This window comes from Lottia gigantea (assembly GCF_000327385.1).
Source record: "Lottia gigantea unplaced genomic scaffold LOTGIsca_165, whole genome shotgun sequence".
NCBI classification, from domain to species: domain Eukaryota; kingdom Metazoa; phylum Mollusca; class Gastropoda; family Lottiidae; genus Lottia; species Lottia gigantea.
Window position 1 is genome coordinate 97,595 of NW_008708051.1, and position 19,579 is coordinate 117,173.

The following is a 19,579-nucleotide window of genomic DNA, read 5'->3' on the forward strand; positions in this document are numbered from 1 at the left end:
CATCAGTTGTGTATGGATGCAAATAAGAATAGCTGACATAAATTTTGAACACAACTCTCATGCTACTGAACATGATTGAAAGCATTGTGAGTGTTGTTTTAGGTTTTTGTTTGTACAGTTGACATATATAACAATATGAGGTACCTTATTTTACAGATATAGCCTATTGTATCCATTGTCAGAGTCTATTTCACATCAACTAAAATGACAGGAACAGCCTTTTTTCCAAAACCCCACAAAAATCAGGGGTCCAAGGGAGGAATGTTTCCTCAATTTTCTGGCCAAAAACGTAAGACCGATATGATATTATGGGTGTTAAAAAGGGATTGTAAAGAGGTTTCTAAAAATTATTATGTGTATATGGAACACTAATATAATCAATTTACACCATTCCAAAATTTCAATCAGATATCTGTGGTTCTTTCACTAAAATTTAACAATTTATGAAGTAGTTATCACAAAAACTTCTCTTGATATATAATAACCTTTATATTCAATTTCAAGAACCACAGAGAAGCCGTTGTGACTAAAAATTTAAAAAAAAAATCTTTACAATCTACTGTATTTAATTAAGGAATGTATGATCTTTTTATAGTTACGGAGATAAACACTTTTATATCATGTTATGATACAAATGATCCAAAAAATTGATAATTTTTAGTTGTTCAGAAAAGTGCACATAAACCATTGCACAAGAATAGTAGTGTAGTCCATAACTCATATTTTAGATATGAAAATTTAAATTTTGTACCTTTGGAATTATAGCTTAGAATTCTGTTACACTCAATAAAACCTGCGTTAACCTCATGTATTAGTTTTTTTTCCAGAACATCCATTTTAGAGAGTCCCCTTGTTATTTTGGTGATTTTTTTTTATATATTTTTTGTGAAACATATAGGAGCGACTTACTAAGTATACAAATGAAGCAGACTCTTTTTGTGAAGGACAAAAAACTGAAGCGCAGCAACACCTATACAAAGTCTTTAGTTTTACTAAGGGTGCTGCTTTAGCATCAAATTCATCTTCACAGAGTCAAGCTATGAGGCCTACAGATTTTGTCTTATACCCTGACTATGCAATGCTACAGGCTGTGCACATTTAAAATCTTTAGTCAGTTCAAAAAATAGCAGGATAATGCAGCGGTCCTGACAAATTTCCCAAATTGCACACACTAACTGACGTTGCCAAATAGGACTTAAAACTCTATTTTAGTTCTGTGAGTGTGACTCATCATTTTTTTCTGAAGTGGACTGAATAGCAGGTGGTCTGGTTGTGAAGGTTATATTGTAAATATTTTAATCATGAGAGTTACTCCCCTTAGCGGAAGAATAGCCGCCATACTTTAATTTTGTTGTGACATGTAAACAAATCATACAAATGTTATTGTAGGAACTCAGTTGAGATTTAAATAAAGGATTATCTTTTGAATCTGCAGGTAACTATTTTAGTTAGCTTTAAATACTTCAAAAGCGTTTCTCTCTTTCGCAATATGTAAACTCCAAGACTGCCAGTGCCAAATCCCCCAACCAAAAAAAAAAAGAACTTTTGAATGGAGTATTGCATTTATTTGGACTTTTCGCAGTGCTTGGCCTGTGAAGTCGGAAAGGGTTCGTTCCTAAGACTACTTTACAGACAATTGACATTTTCCCCCTCTTTTCTCTAAAACTTCAAGTAAAAATGACACTTTTCGGGTTGAAAATTCCCCTCTGTAAAATCACCTGTTTACAAATAATAACCTTTCCAGTGGTTGATATTTTTATCAACCGAAAGGCAATCCAAGGCTCTCGATAGTTTTTTGTAAAGATATTTCAATTCAGAAAACATGGTTGTTAAATAGTGATACTAATCTAACAATTTCTTACGTTAATCCATGAGAATGAAAGTTAAAGATTTGCGTCTTGAGAACACGTTTTTTTTTGTTATTGAATACAGTCAAGTAACCTAATTTCGTGGAAACCTATTATTCGTGGATTTCCAGAAAGGATTAATAATTTACATGAGCGACCTTGTGCGACCTCCGCATTAGTTTGTTTTGATAAACATGGGTTTTCTGTACAATATCAGCTAGTAGAATGAATCCAGTAGTTTCAAGCAAGGTAAAATGTATTAATGTGTACTTTGACAAATACAAAATGGCGGATTTCACTTACTACCAAACGTCACCATTTTTTATCGCCCGAATTTCCTTATAATCCCAAGCAGTAATCGGAATTCTAAGTGTCGTCTACAAGAATGTAGTCCCAACGAATGAAGTCACGTGATCAACTAGCGGATTCCTTGTCGGCAGAAAATTTTTATGGAACACAAAGTGGACCATATTCTTATGTTGTTTCAGTGACTTTTAGCAATAAATCACGCTACGTATCATATTTTGTCAGTCACTATGTTTTTTTTTTAAATCGTGGGTCTTTGAAGGAATTGTCACTAGATATAATGAATTAATATAAAAGATAAATACTAAGAGAAGTTAATTATACCACCCGGTATCCATACAACATGTTTTTCTAGACTTATTTATAGATCAAACATTGTACACGAAAATAGGTGACGCATTCTGCCGCCGTTGCCGAGATGGTTGCTCATGAAATATGGGTCAAAGTGAAGGATTCATAAAGAAAATCGAAATAAACCAATTTTGTATTTTGTAGAATATCTGAGGAAACATCTAAGACATAAAAAAAAAAATTCGTTTTTTTAACTGTGACGAAATTCGGTGTTGGATCCTTATATCCACGAAAATAGGTTACACCACTGCATTCTTAAAAATAATCCATTTGAGAGCGATGGGAAATTGACAAAGGCATAGAAGAAGAGCCGATGTTCCATTAGTCGCTTCAGAGCAACTTCCATTAATGTTCGTTTATCTTCAGAATAGACTGGTTGATGGAGCATGTCATCATAATAATAATAATAATATCTTTATTACAAAAGGGTAAAAATTAGGCCATACAATACCGATACACATAAAGATAAGATCCTGAGTACCCAACTCTTCTGCCTCTGATTGATAATACAAAACACACAACTAAACTATATAAATGATTACATCGATGAATCATAGTGGATCATGGGGTTTAGCATGCCTAAGCCTATATATTTACTATCAAAGCATGTTCCTATAGCAATAGTACGATGATGATCTACGAACGATTGTTCAAGCAACAGTTAGATGTGAATAATCATCGTACAATTGCTAAAGGAACATTCTACCGCAGAGTCATACTGTTACTCGGTCAACAACTGGGTGCTTAGAGTACTTGTTTATTGCTGATTCATTCAAAACACCTGACTACTTTCAGTCACATCTTTTGTTATTAGCGTATATTAGTCAATGACACCATGTGATCATATTACCCAATGAACAAGCTTGTTTTGATGAACTTGTGGACTAAATAAGGCAGTTACTGCCATACGACGAGGTCTGGTGGATATTATCAATAATTTTACTACCATACTGTTAATGATTTTAAACTTGCATTGTTTGATGAATTGCCTTTTTTCGAGCAAATAATGAACATTTTCAGCGGTAGCTTTTGTGTCTTGCGGGCGATTGGATGCAAATTTCTTAACTTTCATTCTCATGGCCTTACTACTTAATTGATGGCAAGCACTTTTAAAGTTCATGACTTCGACCATGACTACCTAACAGCCCATCAAATTCACTGATGGCCTTCATATGGTAATCTATGGTAAGACCCTTTGTAATCAGTAGGAAAACAACTGTATTTAACTATTAAGTCCAAATCTTACTCTTTAGGCCTACTACCGCAATCCCAAATACCAGATTTTCCGATACCTACATTAAGTGAAACACAGTGGAGGTTTGTCAAGATGTTGAACGTTTTGAAGAGATGAATGGAAAAAAATAAAATTTTCAGTGATTTATAGAAGCTGATTTATTTTATTTTATTCTCATTTCTAGATAGATGATACAGAAGTGTAATGAGTGAATACAGGTTTATGAGTTTAAGTGGTAGACCACGACCGGTCACAGCAACCACAACCAGACAAACATGGCTAGAAATATCAAACTCTTCACCTCTTCGCAGATCTTTAGACTCTTCAGGTAAGAGTGGTATTTGTAATTGCCCAGTTGCAATTGGCAACTTTAACCCTGGATAGATTGCTTAACTAATGAACCAAAAATTTGACAGTGTCCCTAATAGTTTGACTGAGTCAGTAAAAATTTTATTAGGTCCCTCCCTAGAAATTTGACTGGGCCTGTAAAAATCGGGTCTCTAGAAATTTGATTAGGTCTCTAGAAATTTGATTGGGTCCCTAGAAATTTGAATGAGCCCCTAGAAATTTGATTGGGTCCTTAGAAATTAAATTAGACCCTGTAAAATATCATCTAGTCTCTAGAAATTGTCTATCACTAGCCCAGTTGTCACCTGACTTGATTTTGAATCTGAATCCCTGAGTTATGCCTCACTTTATAGAATAATGAAGAAAAAACTTAGCTAATTTTATCCAAAGTTAGAACTAATTCAAATAATTTTTTTTCCAATTTGAAGCTATGACAAATTTTTCTCTTCTTCAAAATTGGCATCAAATCAATGTATAGATGCTAGAAAAGCTTTCAGATGACCACAATAAACCTTATAATATGATCTAGCAAAGATATTTTCTTCTGTGTCTGATTCATAACATAAATTCTATTTTAATTTTGAATCAGACATAGTTGAGCACAACATCTTTGCTAAACTATACACCTTTTGATTTCCGATTCTTAACATATTTTGTTATTTTCCTAGGGTCAACGGAATCCCTGTGTTCAGTGTTAGATCACGATAGTTATGTGAGTTTGTCAAGTGAAGAGGGGGACCTGGGGGATAGTGATGTGGAGGAGACTCAGCATCAATTAAGTGATATGAAAATCGAAGAAGGGCCATTGGAATCGTATGCACATGACACCAATACTGAATCTACAGAACACTTTCATCAAAAACAAAAACAAAACAGGTGGGTAAGATTATCATAATATAGGATGAGATTACTTTTTATGTGTATCAGGGACTCTGATTGATTGATGCGCACCATTTCAATTTCTGTCTGGGGTACTTGCAATTCCACTTAACGACCTTTCATGAATTACTGCTCCCCTCCTTGTGGTATAAAGAAGTCTCTTTTCTTTCCAGGATCTACGCATCTTACACAAGATCAAAATCAGCCTCACCTTCCCGTACACGAAACATAATAGAAGATGAAGAATTTAAAGGATTGTCTCCCTGGGAAAAATGGTTACTGATAAAAACTCGGGAGGAACGAATCAAACATAAACTAGAAATGAGAACGAAGAATTTGAAAGAAGAAGAAAAAATGAATGAAGAAAGAAAGAAAAGAGAAAAACAAATGAAAGCTGAAGAAGAAATAAAAAGATGGAAGAAATTTAAAAATGAGCGGGAGCGTGCTCAAAAGAGATTGGATAAGCGTTTAAAAGAGGCCGAAGAGGACTGCAAGCATAAAAAAGAATCAGAAATTCATGAAAAAGCAGAAAAGAAATATGAAGAATGGCTGAAGACGAAGGCAGTTGAAGATAGAAAGAAGAAAAAAGAAGAGATATTAAAGAAAAAGAAAGAAAAGGAAGAAGAAAATAAACGAAGAATGAAAGCTGAAGAGAAATTTAAAGAATGGTGTAAAGATGTCAAGAAACGACCTAAATCTGCCCAGAACACAGGTCACAGCTACTTAAATGGTGAGTTATATTCTATTTATGGATTTAAGTAGGCCTGTTGAAGTTGTAAGTTATGGTGCGTTCGAAACCCCTCATGATTTCAGGGTCAATGTTCTGAATTTCCATTCGCTTTTTGGTTTCTCTCATATTTACTACTTTGGGAAGTTATAGAAAGGTAGGAAAGTTGTTGACACTGATTTTTACCTCTTTTACGAACTTTACTTTTGACTCCATGTACATCTTATGGCTTGTCATTCACTTTGCTTTTTACTTCAATCAAATCATTTGAAATACCATTTATTAACTTCATAAAAACAATACTTCAATAAATATATTTTATTTAAAAATATCACATTATTCTAAAATAGGTAGGAAAACAAAATTCTCTAGAATATCATCGTAATGCTGGCAAATATAATTCTGAATGGTCAGAAATGATCTGTTTTGGAGTCAAAATATAAAATAAACTGAATGCTGAAAACAATATATATATATATTATATTAAAAATAATTGTTTTTATGATAAGTTTTTTACGTCAATTTATATTAGAAATCATGATTTTGTAATCACTTCTTGTTTCTTTTAAAATGAAATGTCAAAATCTTATAATTTGTCTGCCATCATTTTGGACAAAGCTTATTTTTTCATACTTAAATCCAACTACTTTTCAATTTGTGTAAAGATGTTGTTAATTGTCTGCCATGATTTTGGAAAAAGCTCAATTCTTCATTCTAGAATCTAGCAATTTTCCAGATATTTTTGAGAATAGTTCAAAAGAGTCAACTGCATTATTGAAGTTTGTTCATACAAATTTTGTGATGATGCAACTAGATTTTCTATTCTGTAGCAGAAGTGGTTTGACCGTCTGTTTCTGTATGATCAGAGTTATCCCCTTTTGATTTGAGTTCTGTTTGTAGTTTGGTGATGTCAGATTTTTCAGTGATGTAGAATGATGGAATTCTTCCCCTCTGAAAGTTAAAAAGTATTTTTGATGAAAAATTCATGGAAAATGTTAAGCTTTTGTTATTGTTTAGATGAATTGTTAATAAATAATCATTGATCTCAGCTCATAATTTATGGGTCAGTTCATGGATGTTGAAATTCGTTATAGGTTAAGGTCTTGTTTTGATCAACGTCACAGGTGAAAGTTATATCAAGGTTCTTTATAAGACTAAAATCATCAGAAAGGCACAGTTTTATGATTTGATAATTGAATTTAAACATGTTAATAAAAGGTTAACAATATGATACAAGAGTCAAAATCCCATGAATCCAGAAGATCAAAGACAAAAGGGTTCAAACATTATTTTAAAGGGTCTAGGTTATTTAGGGTTCAAATATTATTTTAAAGGGTCATGGTTATTTAGGGGTAAATATAAGAAAAGGTCAAGGTCTTACCACATCTTTGGCTTCCTTATCAATATTCGAGACTGTTGTTAAGATATTGACAAGTTCTTCTGATAAACTAGAGGCATAGTGTAGAGGTGTTCGATTCAACTAAATAGATCAAACAAACACAAATCTTTTATTTTTGCATTATCCCACACTATTGATTTGTTATCCTGTTAAAATTATTTTCGACAGGCTCAGATAGGATCCTTGTGATCCTTGGCTGTTATCCTTGTAAAATCATTGTCAAGTGGCTTACCGATGGACCAGTTAGTCGCCAGAATTCTTGAGATTCTAAATTGTTATCCTTGTAAAATCATTTTCAATAGGTTTGGGCAAGGATTAAATGTTTATTGTTTATTTCTTCATTTTTGTACTTACATTATCTCTAGCTTTCACAGCCTGTGGGTAGTGTTTGATGATATATTCTACGATGTCTTTATACTCTAAGAGAACTGCTAGATGGAGTGGACTGCGACCATGTTTGTCTTTAGCCATGGCAAGGTTTTTTCTGTCTAAATATTGGGCAACATCTCGGACAATTCCACTCTCCACTGCTGTAAAAACTCTCTGTATTTTACCCTGAAATTCAGAAATCTATATTGTTATCTTTGATATGCCTGACATGCTTTGGGCAAGGATTCCTTGACAGTTTTGACAATTTGACATAAAGTGTAAGTTTATTTGTCTTATTCGTCAGGGTTGAGATACTTTTGAAATATAACTAAAAAATATATCCTTGTTTATCTTAAAACTCCTAGCAGACAGTGATCAATTTAACTCTTGCATGGCCCTTCTTAATGTAGCTAATGGCCTATCGACAACAACCAACTTGTTATTAACTGAGCTATCCCACTTCCACATGGCATGTTCAAACAATCATCCAGAAAGAGTTTCACCTGGAAGTCTGGAACAGCTTTCAGGAAGTCTGTGACCTCTTCAGGAAGGCCATCAGTACTGACTTGTGACAAGACAACGTCCAATTTATCATAACCATCCAATAATAGCTGCTGTAAGGAATCTAACTTCTCCTGTTCAATCATATTTGTTATATAGGAATCTGGAAAAGAGGGATAACTCTATTATTGTTATGGCCTTCATTCATAGGAAATGGAAGCTAACACTCAGGTGACTCGTGAAAGCACTGACTGTGGCATCTAATCCTCTAGCAGTAGCAGACAACAATCCAACTTGCTACTGACTGAGCTATTCCACCGACACTTTGGTGATATTCATGTTGCTGTAGGATCATTAATAATTGTCAAGGGATTGGATTTAATGGGTGTTGTCTGAAAATAGCCCTCTTTATATATATAACTTTAAAACGATAAAAATCAGATGTCTGGTTTGAATACAATTAAATGATTATAAATGACAAGCTGAGTGGTATACATTATAACAAATTGAACAAATTTGCAAATTTAACATTCAAATTTTTCAGGACAGTTTGTTTGTCCTACCCCATTTTATTGTGTAATTTTTTCCATGATTTAAATTTCTAAAGCTATTAATGTTTATGGCAGTACATCACTTACCCATAGCATCAACATTCTCTTGAATATCATTATCCTCAGCAATATCTCGTGGTGTCTGGTTATTCCCGTCTCTATCTGCGAGGCTGTAGCCTAAATTAAACAGTGCTACTAAATCTGCACCTTCTTGTGCTGCCAGTTTATGGAGTTCTGTTTGACCATTTTCATCCCTGTCCTTGTATTGGTTGTCTTCTTCTGCTTCTTCTGTTACTGTTGGCAATGGTTTGGAGATGGCAGCATCTTTTGCCCTGTAAAGAAATGTTTTGAAAATGTAAAAAACATGCCAAGTTGAATTGTAGAATATGGATTTAGCAAGCACCAGTTTGAAAGTTGATGGATAGGTTCATAGCTAAAAACCATTATGTATCACAACCAAATCACATCACTGGTCAGTCATAACCAGCAACTGCAGCCAAATCAACAATCCTGATGGCTACATACTTCCTTAACATGTCTTCCTGCTCTTTCTTCTTCCTTTCCTCTTCCTCTTCTTCAACCTTTCTCAGTCGTTCTTCCTCTTCTCTGATCTTCTGCTCTTCTTCAAGACGTTTTTGTCGTTCCACCTCTTCGGCATCCACAACACTTTCCTCTCTTCGAATATCTTTCAACAAATCTTCTTGCTGAAAGGTTGAAATGGTCCATTAGAGTTAAAACAGACCCAAGACAAAACAAGCACAACCCACAGCGAAAAGGACCTTACAATTTTTGTTAAATGTGTGTAAAGGGTATAAATTTAAACTGACTGCACTAGCGTGACAAAATATGCCAACTTTGCTTCTGTTTGAAAGAGTCCAGAGCACAATGATATATTTTAAGTTTGATATGCTATAAGATGTTTTGTCGGCCTTTTTACTTACTGATTTATTAAAGTCCAGATTTTTACGATATTTATATAACCAGTTGGCAAGATATTCTATGGCATCATATGGACGATATTCAGCAATCTCTGCCAGGGCTGCAGTGAGGGCAGTGCCTAGATGTCGAGCTATATAACGTCCATCTACAGTGACAGGTGGGGGGATGTCCTTCTTTTCATAGATGTCAGAAGATATGTACATCTGAACAGGCTTTCTGGGACCAGGTGACTGGGGAGTCGCTGGTTTCACTTCAGCTTCTGTTTCTGCCAACCAAAAAAAAAATTTAATTAATTGTGAATGTTTAATAATACAACTTTTAGCTCTTATGTAGCCTCTGATATTGTTGACAGTTCTCGACTAGCTAGACCCTTGTCTCTTGGTAGTTTTGTTGAAGGTTGTGGTTTAATATGGAGTCAGAAAATTTGGTATGTTTTCTCTAGGACATTCCTTCTTAATTTTAAACAACCAATCCTAAAGCTGACTGTAGTGGACCATCCTGTAGAATTCAACCCAAAATTTAGTGTTTTTTAGAGTTTTCACCTGTTTTGCTGGTGTCAGTAGTAGATTCTGTATTGGTGTCAGGTGGTGTTGGTCCTGCCTCGTCAATACCCAGTATCTCCATAACACGTTTTTGTACCTCTACAACTGACAGGTCTAGTGGCGTCTCGTAATATTCTGATGGAGTTTTACCTCTCTGGAGTGAGAAATTGGTTAATTTTAAGAAGCTTTACCAAGACAAGGTCTGTTGATGAAATTTACACACAAATTGATTTGATATCTGGATATCATGGTTCAAAATACATCTTTGAATGTTTCTGGAAGTTGATGTGAAAATCAGGATTAAGAGAATAATCCTCCCTACCAAGATTACTTACCAAGTCTTTGTTAAGTTCATCTGCTCCAGCTTCTTTTAACAATGAATAGAGATGACCAGCGTCATGACAGCCACCAGCATAATGTAGAGCTGTTCTTTCCATCTGAAGAATAAGTCATCGATCAAATATGTACATTATATCACAATAATGGTAAAATAACATTTTCCTATTTGCTAATCAGGAAGCAATTCAGATGCCACAAACAAATGACAAAACAAGAACCACAGATCAATGTCCTCAATACACATACAAATTTAAAAAAAAATCCTTTAAGGCCATGGTTAATACTTACATTATCTCCCCTGTTAATGACGTTGGTACTAGTTTTGGCTTCCAGGATAGTCTTTACAATAGTTACTTGTTGAAATACCACTGCTTTATGTAAGGGAAGTAACCCTGTTTTATCTGTGCTGCACATTAATGAAACGTTATCCAGTGCCTCTTTGATTTCTTCATCCTTTCCCAGTCGAATATTTTCATGTAGAGTTTTGACTTCTTCCTGCAAAAGAAAGGAACTGCCCACGTAATGTTGAGATATTGGACGAGTTGGATGTTTAGTATAACCTGTAGAAAAAGATTGTTAAAATTTCCTTTATTGCACACTGCATCTTACCTGATATTTTTCAATTTTATCCATGAATTCTCCATGTTCTGAAGATTTCTCTGCAGTTTGTTGTGGCCAGGCCACCCAACCATGTTGGGCTAATTCTTGTAGACGTTCCCAGCCTCCTTTTACACCCCATTCCCAGACTGCATCTTTTAGTAGGTCACTAGCTGCTTTCTCGTATTCGTTACTCTCAATCAAATCATTGACCGTCTGCCCAGCTTCATTTCGGACTAAGAATTTTATGTTGATTTTGTCCAATAATGCTTTAAAAATGTCCAGACTGCCATTTTGTTTAATGACAACGTGAAGAAGGGTATCACCATTTTCCGTTCTCTCATTTAAATCTGTGCTTTCATCTTCAAGTAGCTTGTTAACGTTCTCAGCATTGTTTTCTTTAATAGCAGCAAACAGTTTCGAATCTTCCATTTTATTTTCTTCTACTAAAATATATAAACCATGTGAACATTTTCTGAGAAGGATGTCAAATTGACTACCGTTATCCCAAATACCATATAATCATACCAAATGAATAATGTAGACTCTGTAAAATCTGAGTTGACAAATCATATACCTAACTATCATTATTAGCTATGTATTTGGTATCAGTTTTGGTCCTTATCTTAACATTTAGATTTTGTGACCTTGGCATTTTTAAAACAAAACCTGTAATAAAGTTATGGATAAAATCAATGCAAGTGTTTCTACATGTTTTCACAGTATTCAAAAAAACATTTTTATTTCAATCAAATGATTTTAAGAACAAGATGTTTTCAACATATTTTCTAAAAAAATATCAACTGTTCCTTATCCTGACTTAATCCATAATCCTACCTTAATTGTTAATCCCAGATCAAAAGCAATCAAAATATGTGAACACAGTAATCTTAAAATCACAGTCAAGTCAAGCTTCAATGGCCACCATATTTGTTGTCCTGACTGGTTGCTATGTAAATTGTTTACCATAACAACAAATCTCAACTTGCTGGCTTATTGACCTCAGGATATCTGTTTGTTTGCATTCTAATAATTTCTATTCATTGATAAGGCTGGATTGGATTGATAGAGACTAGATATTATAGATTTGATTCAAATGTCTTTTCTAATAAATATCAATTTATGTATGATAACAATTTATGACTTCTTTTCAATGTAAAGTTACGTCTTGCTTGACAGAGTCTTGATATGATAGATTTGATTAAAAAGTCTTTTCTGATAAATATTGATTTATTTAAGATAGCAATTTATGATTTATTCAATGTTATGTTTTGCTTGATAGAGGCTTTATGTTCATAGATCATTCTAAGCATGTTTCAAAATTACTTACTTTGATGACTTAATTCTAAGTTTTTGGTCATCCTAAGAGGTAGTATACCTTTAACGTCTGGGTTGATTTAGACTTGATATTAAGGATTTGATTACAAAGTCTTTTCTAATAAATATTTTTATGTGTATCAGAACAGTAATAGGTGTCTCCTATTCTAAACTAGACGTTTTATTAGGTCACTATTGCAAAAGGCCAAGGTACAAGATATGGGTGAAGGTTAAGGAAGAGTTACCTGTGGTCTGAAAAAATTGAAACCAGATGCTGTCATCCATTGGAAATATCTCCCTTTTCCAGACTAGTTGTAGATGGTAGCGTAAATTCTCAACATTTATCAGGTTCGGGTGATATTTATATTCTTGTGGTGTTAAGCCCCACTAAAATGAAGTACAAATCTTTTTTGGAAATTTTTGTTTGAAAGTTAAGTAAGTCAAGTAACCTGGTAACTAGCCCCTAGACAGACATGCACCAGGAAACATTTGCTATATTGGGACCAAGTGTTCAAGGGTATGAGTTACTCAGCAATTCAGACTTTTTCTTTCATTGCAATAAACCATGTAAATTGTGCAAATATAGATGACTTCATTTGTTAATAATACAAATTTTTGGGTGTGGTAAAATTGTAATAACTTACCATGTCCTGTTTTTTAGTATCAGGATTGTGTTTTAATAACAGAAGATACAGTGTTTTATCCTGTAAACATGCTGCATAATGTAACACACTTCTTTGTAGCTGAAAAAAACATACAAAGATTGGCTTAAGCCATAGGAAATCATATGAAAATAGAGTTATACTTTTCTGGACCTGTTTAAGCTTATGAATAGGAACGATGCCAAGCAGTGTGCAATGAAGTTTATATTCGTCCGACCTGCATCACTAACCGGGGAAACCATGTTGAAAAATCTGAAGGAATTATGTCGAACTTCAGGTCAGTCAGCAACCAACATTAAGTGAAATTGTTTTGTTTTGTGGAAATGTGAATTAACTGTGGTCTTACTGTGTCTGGAGTGTTGATAACTTGAGGAAGTTCTTTTAAAATTCCCTCCACAATCTCTATTTTATTCATTATTACAGCTTTATGAAGAGAATTTAACCCTGTATTATCCCAGCATGTCATTACATCTGGGGTAAGAAGACTAGTATTTAGACTTTTATGGTTTTCCTTAAAGGTTCTGTTGAGTTCTTCAACTTTATCCTGTAATGATTAGTTTTAAAAAATGATGGAGGTTGTAAAGGGGTTTTCTAGTTGTTGTATGAATAGCATGTTCATTTTATTTGCACTATTCTGATATCCTTTTAGACAACTGTGGGTGTTGTTATTCTGAAAAACTTAATATGACAAATTTACCTGAATTTCCCTCATGTGTTGAAGAAATACTCTGATCTTTGAACCTATCTGAACTCTATCAGGTGGCCAGTATTTCCATCCTTTTAAAGCCAATGATTTTAATCTTTCGAAATTCTGCTCTTTGATCAAATCTGCTATATATTGGACTAAACAATTAATTGTCGTCTGAGACATATTTTCTGCAAGAGCTAATTCCAAGGGAGAGAATCCATCAAAATCACAAATGGCCACATCAACAGCTTGAAGCAGACAGTCGATGATTTCAGCTCTGACATTTTGAGACACGGCATGATGAAGGTATGTCTGGCCTTCTAGATTCCGACAATTGGGATTTTGGTCGTTTTGTAGCAGAAATTTTACTTCCTCCAAATCGTTGACTAAAATGGCTTCATACAACACAGTATCCTCGAAAATCTCCAGCTGTCGTCTGCTCACAGATTTCACTTGGTTCAGACGTAAAAGAGTCACAAGTGTTTTCATATGTTTGATTTTATTTTCTTGGTATCTGTCCTCTTGTTTGTTATCATGGTGATTTGCTGCTGTATCAGAGTCATGGCAGATTTCCAGGGTTGTTGGATTAAAGAATTTTAGTGTTTGATGTTTCCGAAGTAGAAATTTGACATGGCGTTGAATATCTGGAATGCTGATGAAATGTGGATTTTCTTGGTAAAACAAAGGGGTCTTCCCATTCTGAAAAAAGGAACTACCATTGAAAAAATAAATCTGTTAGGTCATAAACTATTAACGGACCTCACTATCCGCTACTCCAAACACTTTTAAGAATGAAAAATGAAGTTCAATTATACATTTAAGATACAATACAATTTTGTTTGTGTTCTTGCTGAAAATTCTGTAAAATTGTTTTGAAAGAAGCTTACCACATCTTGTATATTGAAGTCTGCCTCCAACTCTAATAGGTATGTTGTAAAAATTTGATCGTCTAAAACCACTGCATAGTGTAGAGCTGTTCTTCCCAGCTGTAAAACAGAGATTCAAAAGTTTTTTTCTAATTTGTATGCTGGCTGCTTGTATGCTATCTTTTCATCTTTGCTTTTTTAAATGGATAATTTGAGATAAGACAAAGTTGCGAAAATGACTGCTCCTGAGCCACAGAACATCCTTGGATCATTAGGTTGATTTGAGTTTTGAATATGTATAGTCTTCAGAAGAATGGTATACTAGAACTGCACGAAGAATCGCATAATCCTTTTAAATATACCTCTAACTAGAAATGTCTTTTTCTATTTCTATCTTTTTTATAAATATGTCAGCGTAGAAGTCTATTATGGCAGAGTATCGAGAAAAGACGAGTCGTCATTTTAACTTTCATTTTCAAACATGGATGGATAACACAAAGGTTTGAAAGGTTAAATTTCGACAGTAAGCTGCTGTGAACAATACTACAAATTAAGCTTAAATTCCAGATTCTGAGAATAAGGTACAATAATTGGTCAAAAAGATGGCGAGCATGTCCCATTAATGCCAAGTATACTTACATAATCCTGTATGTTGACCACATGAGGGAAATTGTCAAGAAGAAATTTGGCATGTTCACATCTGTTAAAAATGATGGCTTTCTGTAGGGGAGGTAATCCTGTTGTGTCTGCTGATTGGGCAACAAACTGACTGGTACAGGTAATGGGGTCTGTGCTGTCTCTAGTTGCTGTAATAGTCATAGCGAACTGGATAATGCTCTCCTGCAGTAAAAGTATGATTGATGTGAGTGTACAATTATTATGGTTAACAGCATTCATCTCTTCATTAAGATTGTAAAGAGGTTTTCTAAACTTTTTCTTATGTGTATCAGGAACAAGGATATCATCAATTTACACTATTTCAATTATCAGTCAGATGTCTGTTTTTGCAATTCCACTCAATCAAAAGCTAATAATAATATCTGATGGTCTATGCCATAGTCATATCTTAAACACTTTGTATTGGTGGAATAACAGTTTAGAAAACATCTTGACAATTCCTTTAAAGAGGTCATCTAAATATTCAAACAAAGGAATGTAGTCATCTAAAAAAGCTAAATATCAGATATCTGTATCGCTTTTCAGAATGATAATCATAATGATATTACCAATATTATGTTTGACGTTTTCTGACATGTCCATAATCAGAATCCAAGAGCGGAAAAAATCAACCTGTTCCATATGAAATGAATCAGCTAGTTATCTTGGATCATTCAAGATTGCAAACCTTAATGCCATGGATATTCTGTTCTTACCCAAACTTGTTGAACATTATTTAGAAATGGCACCATTTCTAGTGCAATTCCTGGAATGTTGCAGATTTCTGTTGGCCAGACTGACCATCCTGAAGCAACCAATTTCTCAAGCTCATGGAAGGAGTCACATGTCAAAATCTTCAGCAGCTGTCCCAGAATTAGTTTCTGAGTTCTTAAAGCATTCTTTGATATAGCTAGATCCAACACATTGGATGAGCTCTCATCTCTGAAATGATGAAAAGATAGGAGAGAGTTACCGTTTCTTGATCACTTGCTGTATTTTGTATTTGTATCATGTATTATTTACAACAATTTTAATGATGAAAATTTTACATACTGACCCTTTAAATGTCATGCATGACTATTAGAACTTTGTTAAAGTCCTCAGAAAATACAACAAAAAAAGCATATAGATCTATATTTTGATAAGAATAGAAAAAGACAACAAACCTCCATGTTATATCTACATGTTGAAGAAGTTCTGTTAAAATTTCCTCACTGCTATTTTGATCCAAGGCTACATGTAGGTAAGATCGTCCATCTCTCCCTCGGAGGTCATTATCGCCCTTGACCAAACATCTATGTAACTCCTCCAAATCATTGTTCAAAATTGCTTGAAATATATCAGTATTTTCAAACTCCATGTTTCCACATCAATATAGTTTTATGCCACAGTATCTTAGAGTTCAGGCACTAACACACAAGTATATAGTCTAGGAAAAATTCTCTTTTGAAAACATCAAAGAGATGAATTTGAGTTAATATTTGATTTCTCATTTGCTAAAGATCAATTTCAGCTATCTGTATCATTTTTCAGCTAAGAATTCAATGTGTGCAATTAAATGATTAATCACTTGTGGAGTTGTCAGTAGTTTAAGTTTCAATGCCTTGTTAACTTTCTTTCATGCAGTTAATCAAATATGAAAGAGGCCGCTGCAGATCTTTGCATTCGCCAAAAACAAACAAAACATATTTGTTTTGTAAATCCATTCTATGGTGGTCAGGTGTCAAAATTTTGAAAATAATTAAAGAGCTTAAATCCTGTATTTTATGCAATTTGAAAGATTATTCTTTTGATATAATTGATACATTTTTACAATAAAAGAATATTTAACTTCAATCAGTCAGTTTTCTTTTATTGAAGACAAACCATATACCAGAATTTCATTCTGAAAAATAATATGTAAAGCTGAAAATTAACACCTTACCAAAATATTTAAACTGTTTACTTTCATCAGTATGTTCTATTTAATTGCAGGCAGACCAGATGTCTGACTGATTCCGATAGCTGAAAATTAGCTCTATCAGCTTGCCAGTCAAATATTTAGATGACTGTATCCCTTAAGCATCAATTTTAAAAAAATGTAGTCACAAGTTTAAATCGAAAACATAAAAAGAGCAACATGAAACAAATCATTATTATGGCACTGAATTGAAATTGTGTGATAAACTTCAATTTATAGATGTATATTTCTGTTGTCATGGAAACAGAAAGAAGTTGAAATAAAGTAGAAATGGCGTTGAAATGTGGATTAGATCAATAGTCATTAGTTATATCAGAGAAAAACAATCAACAGCTAATTAGAGCGTTCTTGACGATTCCGATTTTAATATTGGTAATTGATAATAATGTTGAAAGGGAAAATACCCCATTTGCCAGTCTTGTCTGATGTAAAAAATTGCAATGGCAGGTAGTGATTGAAGGTATTTGGTCTAGTTACGGTACTGATAATTTAGTTGAAATCAAAGGAATTTCATTCAGTCATGTCTGACTTGGAAGAATTGCAATGACAGGGAGTGAAGGTCCTTGTGAGGAAAATTGCTGACAATGAAATATTACAATGACTGGTTAAAAGGGTCCTATGACAGCACTCTGTGGAGTTATGTCCAAATGGTTCCAATGAAGCTTTGAAGTTTTCCTTACTATAATGCTAGAACTTCATATTTGATTGCAAGAACTCTTCTCTAAAATGTTCAACAAAGTAACTTGAAATCAGTATCGTATCCCTGAATACTCCAGCCTACGTAAGAATTTAGATTTTCAATATTTATCTGTTCTAGTCTGACTGACAAGAATATAAGGAATTTCTATCAAATGTCTGGCAGGAATCAGTATTCCTGAAATTGATTTCATAATGTAGAATGTGAATAATGAAGATGTTAATTTATTAATGATTTTTCCCTCGTGAGTTAATTTAATAAATTACATGCTATATATTGATTATAGGCACCTCTTTATTATTCTCACTTTCTATATTAGTCATATATTTACCTTTATTTATATCTGCTGACTAAGTTAGAGGCTTGCTCACTAAACTGAAGATCCAGGGTACAATCATAGATGGAGATTTTAACCTGGTGACCCCTATAAGTGATTCAGGTTGAAGGGGCTGAATTGGAAAAAGTGACCGATGGAACAATAAACCCAGGCCTCATATGATACAGGCTGTGCACTTTAAAGATCCCTTGACAGTTGGAAATGAAAAAAAAAATGTAGACTTATGCTGCTGTCCTACAATTTCCTCATTGCACACAGCATGTCATTGCCCTTCTTCATCCCCCGTCCGTCCTCATTTGGCTTGTGAACACAAAAGAGATTACAGTTTTCATCCAATTTAAATGAAATTTTGGTGTGATCATTGATATCAATGAGATCTTGGACAAGTTCTAATTTGACAATCTTTTGATGAACAAGTTTGAATTTGACGATTTTTCTATGAACAGAATTTGATTTATTGCTTTTGTCTTTGTAAAAACGCATCAAAATTTTTTGTCACGTGATATAGGTGACTGTTTATATCAGAAATTTTAAGAAATTGTTTTTGGGATTAAATCAACAATATCTTTGACAAATTAGATTTTTGACACAGACTGAACACCCTAAATACCTCTTGATATAGTTTTATGCATGTCTTGGTCCTATTCAAAACATAAACATGAGCACTCCATTGTATTTTGTGGTGGACTAGATAAAATTTTAACTCACTCTGTCCATTACTTCTTACACTACCTAAACCTAAATTGGGCTGTTCTTGTTTATGTTTTGAAGCATCCTCATATGTGCAAAAACATACCTACTCTGTTCTGATAGTATTTCTTTCATTGCACACTGCCAATCTTCAATAGCCCAATAAGTATTGACTTGAACATGTAAAACTCCATCCCATTCTATGAAAATAACTTCAACATTTGTTCAATTTCAGATGATAATGAAATCAACTCCTACCCAGAACCAGCTTTCTGTAATCCAATACCATGGCAACCAATTAAAATACCACGACAAAAATCAGATACCAAGAAAAGTTCGAATAAGAAATCTCTGAAATCGTCCTTGAAATCGAAGTCATATACCTGGAATCCAGCCAAATATTATTAATTTAAACTGTGATATTTAATAGAACTATTCTGAAGATTTAAAAAGACATGCCCATTAGAAGAAAATCCTTATGCTACAGACACATAAACAGTCTTCGTCACCAATTTTAGTCGTCTAATTTATTTATTATGTGTGCCCGAGCTCCCACAACAAGATTATTGCGTTTTCATCAGAATTTATAATATCAAACCAGTTTGATAATTGTCACCAATAGTCTTATCATCTCCAAGAAAGAATGTCATCATCCAATCAGATTTATTTTCCTTTCAATTGCAAGATCCCAACGTGACTATCATGTGCCCACAGCCAGTTGGTGAAATTCTTGACAAGACTTAAGTGAGTGACAAAAATCGCCAACCTAGACCGTT

General features: G+C 33.9%; 1 protein-coding gene across 1 annotated transcript; it reads left to right on the plus strand.

Annotated features, from left to right (window-relative positions):
* Positions 1-1,362: 1,362 nt before the first annotated feature.
* Positions 1,363-19,313, plus strand: LOTGIDRAFT_238740 (hypothetical protein). The gene is made up of 5 exons (XM_009051358.1): positions 1,363-1,435; positions 3,923-4,066; positions 4,755-4,962; positions 5,139-5,695; positions 19,039-19,313. Exons 2-5 carry the CDS (start codon positions 3,943-3,945, stop codon positions 19,209-19,211), a joined length of 1,062 nt encoding a protein of 353 aa, XP_009049606.1. The 5' UTR covers positions 1,363-1,435; positions 3,923-3,942; the 3' UTR covers positions 19,212-19,313.
* The last annotated feature ends 266 nt before the right edge of the window (positions 19,314-19,579 follow it).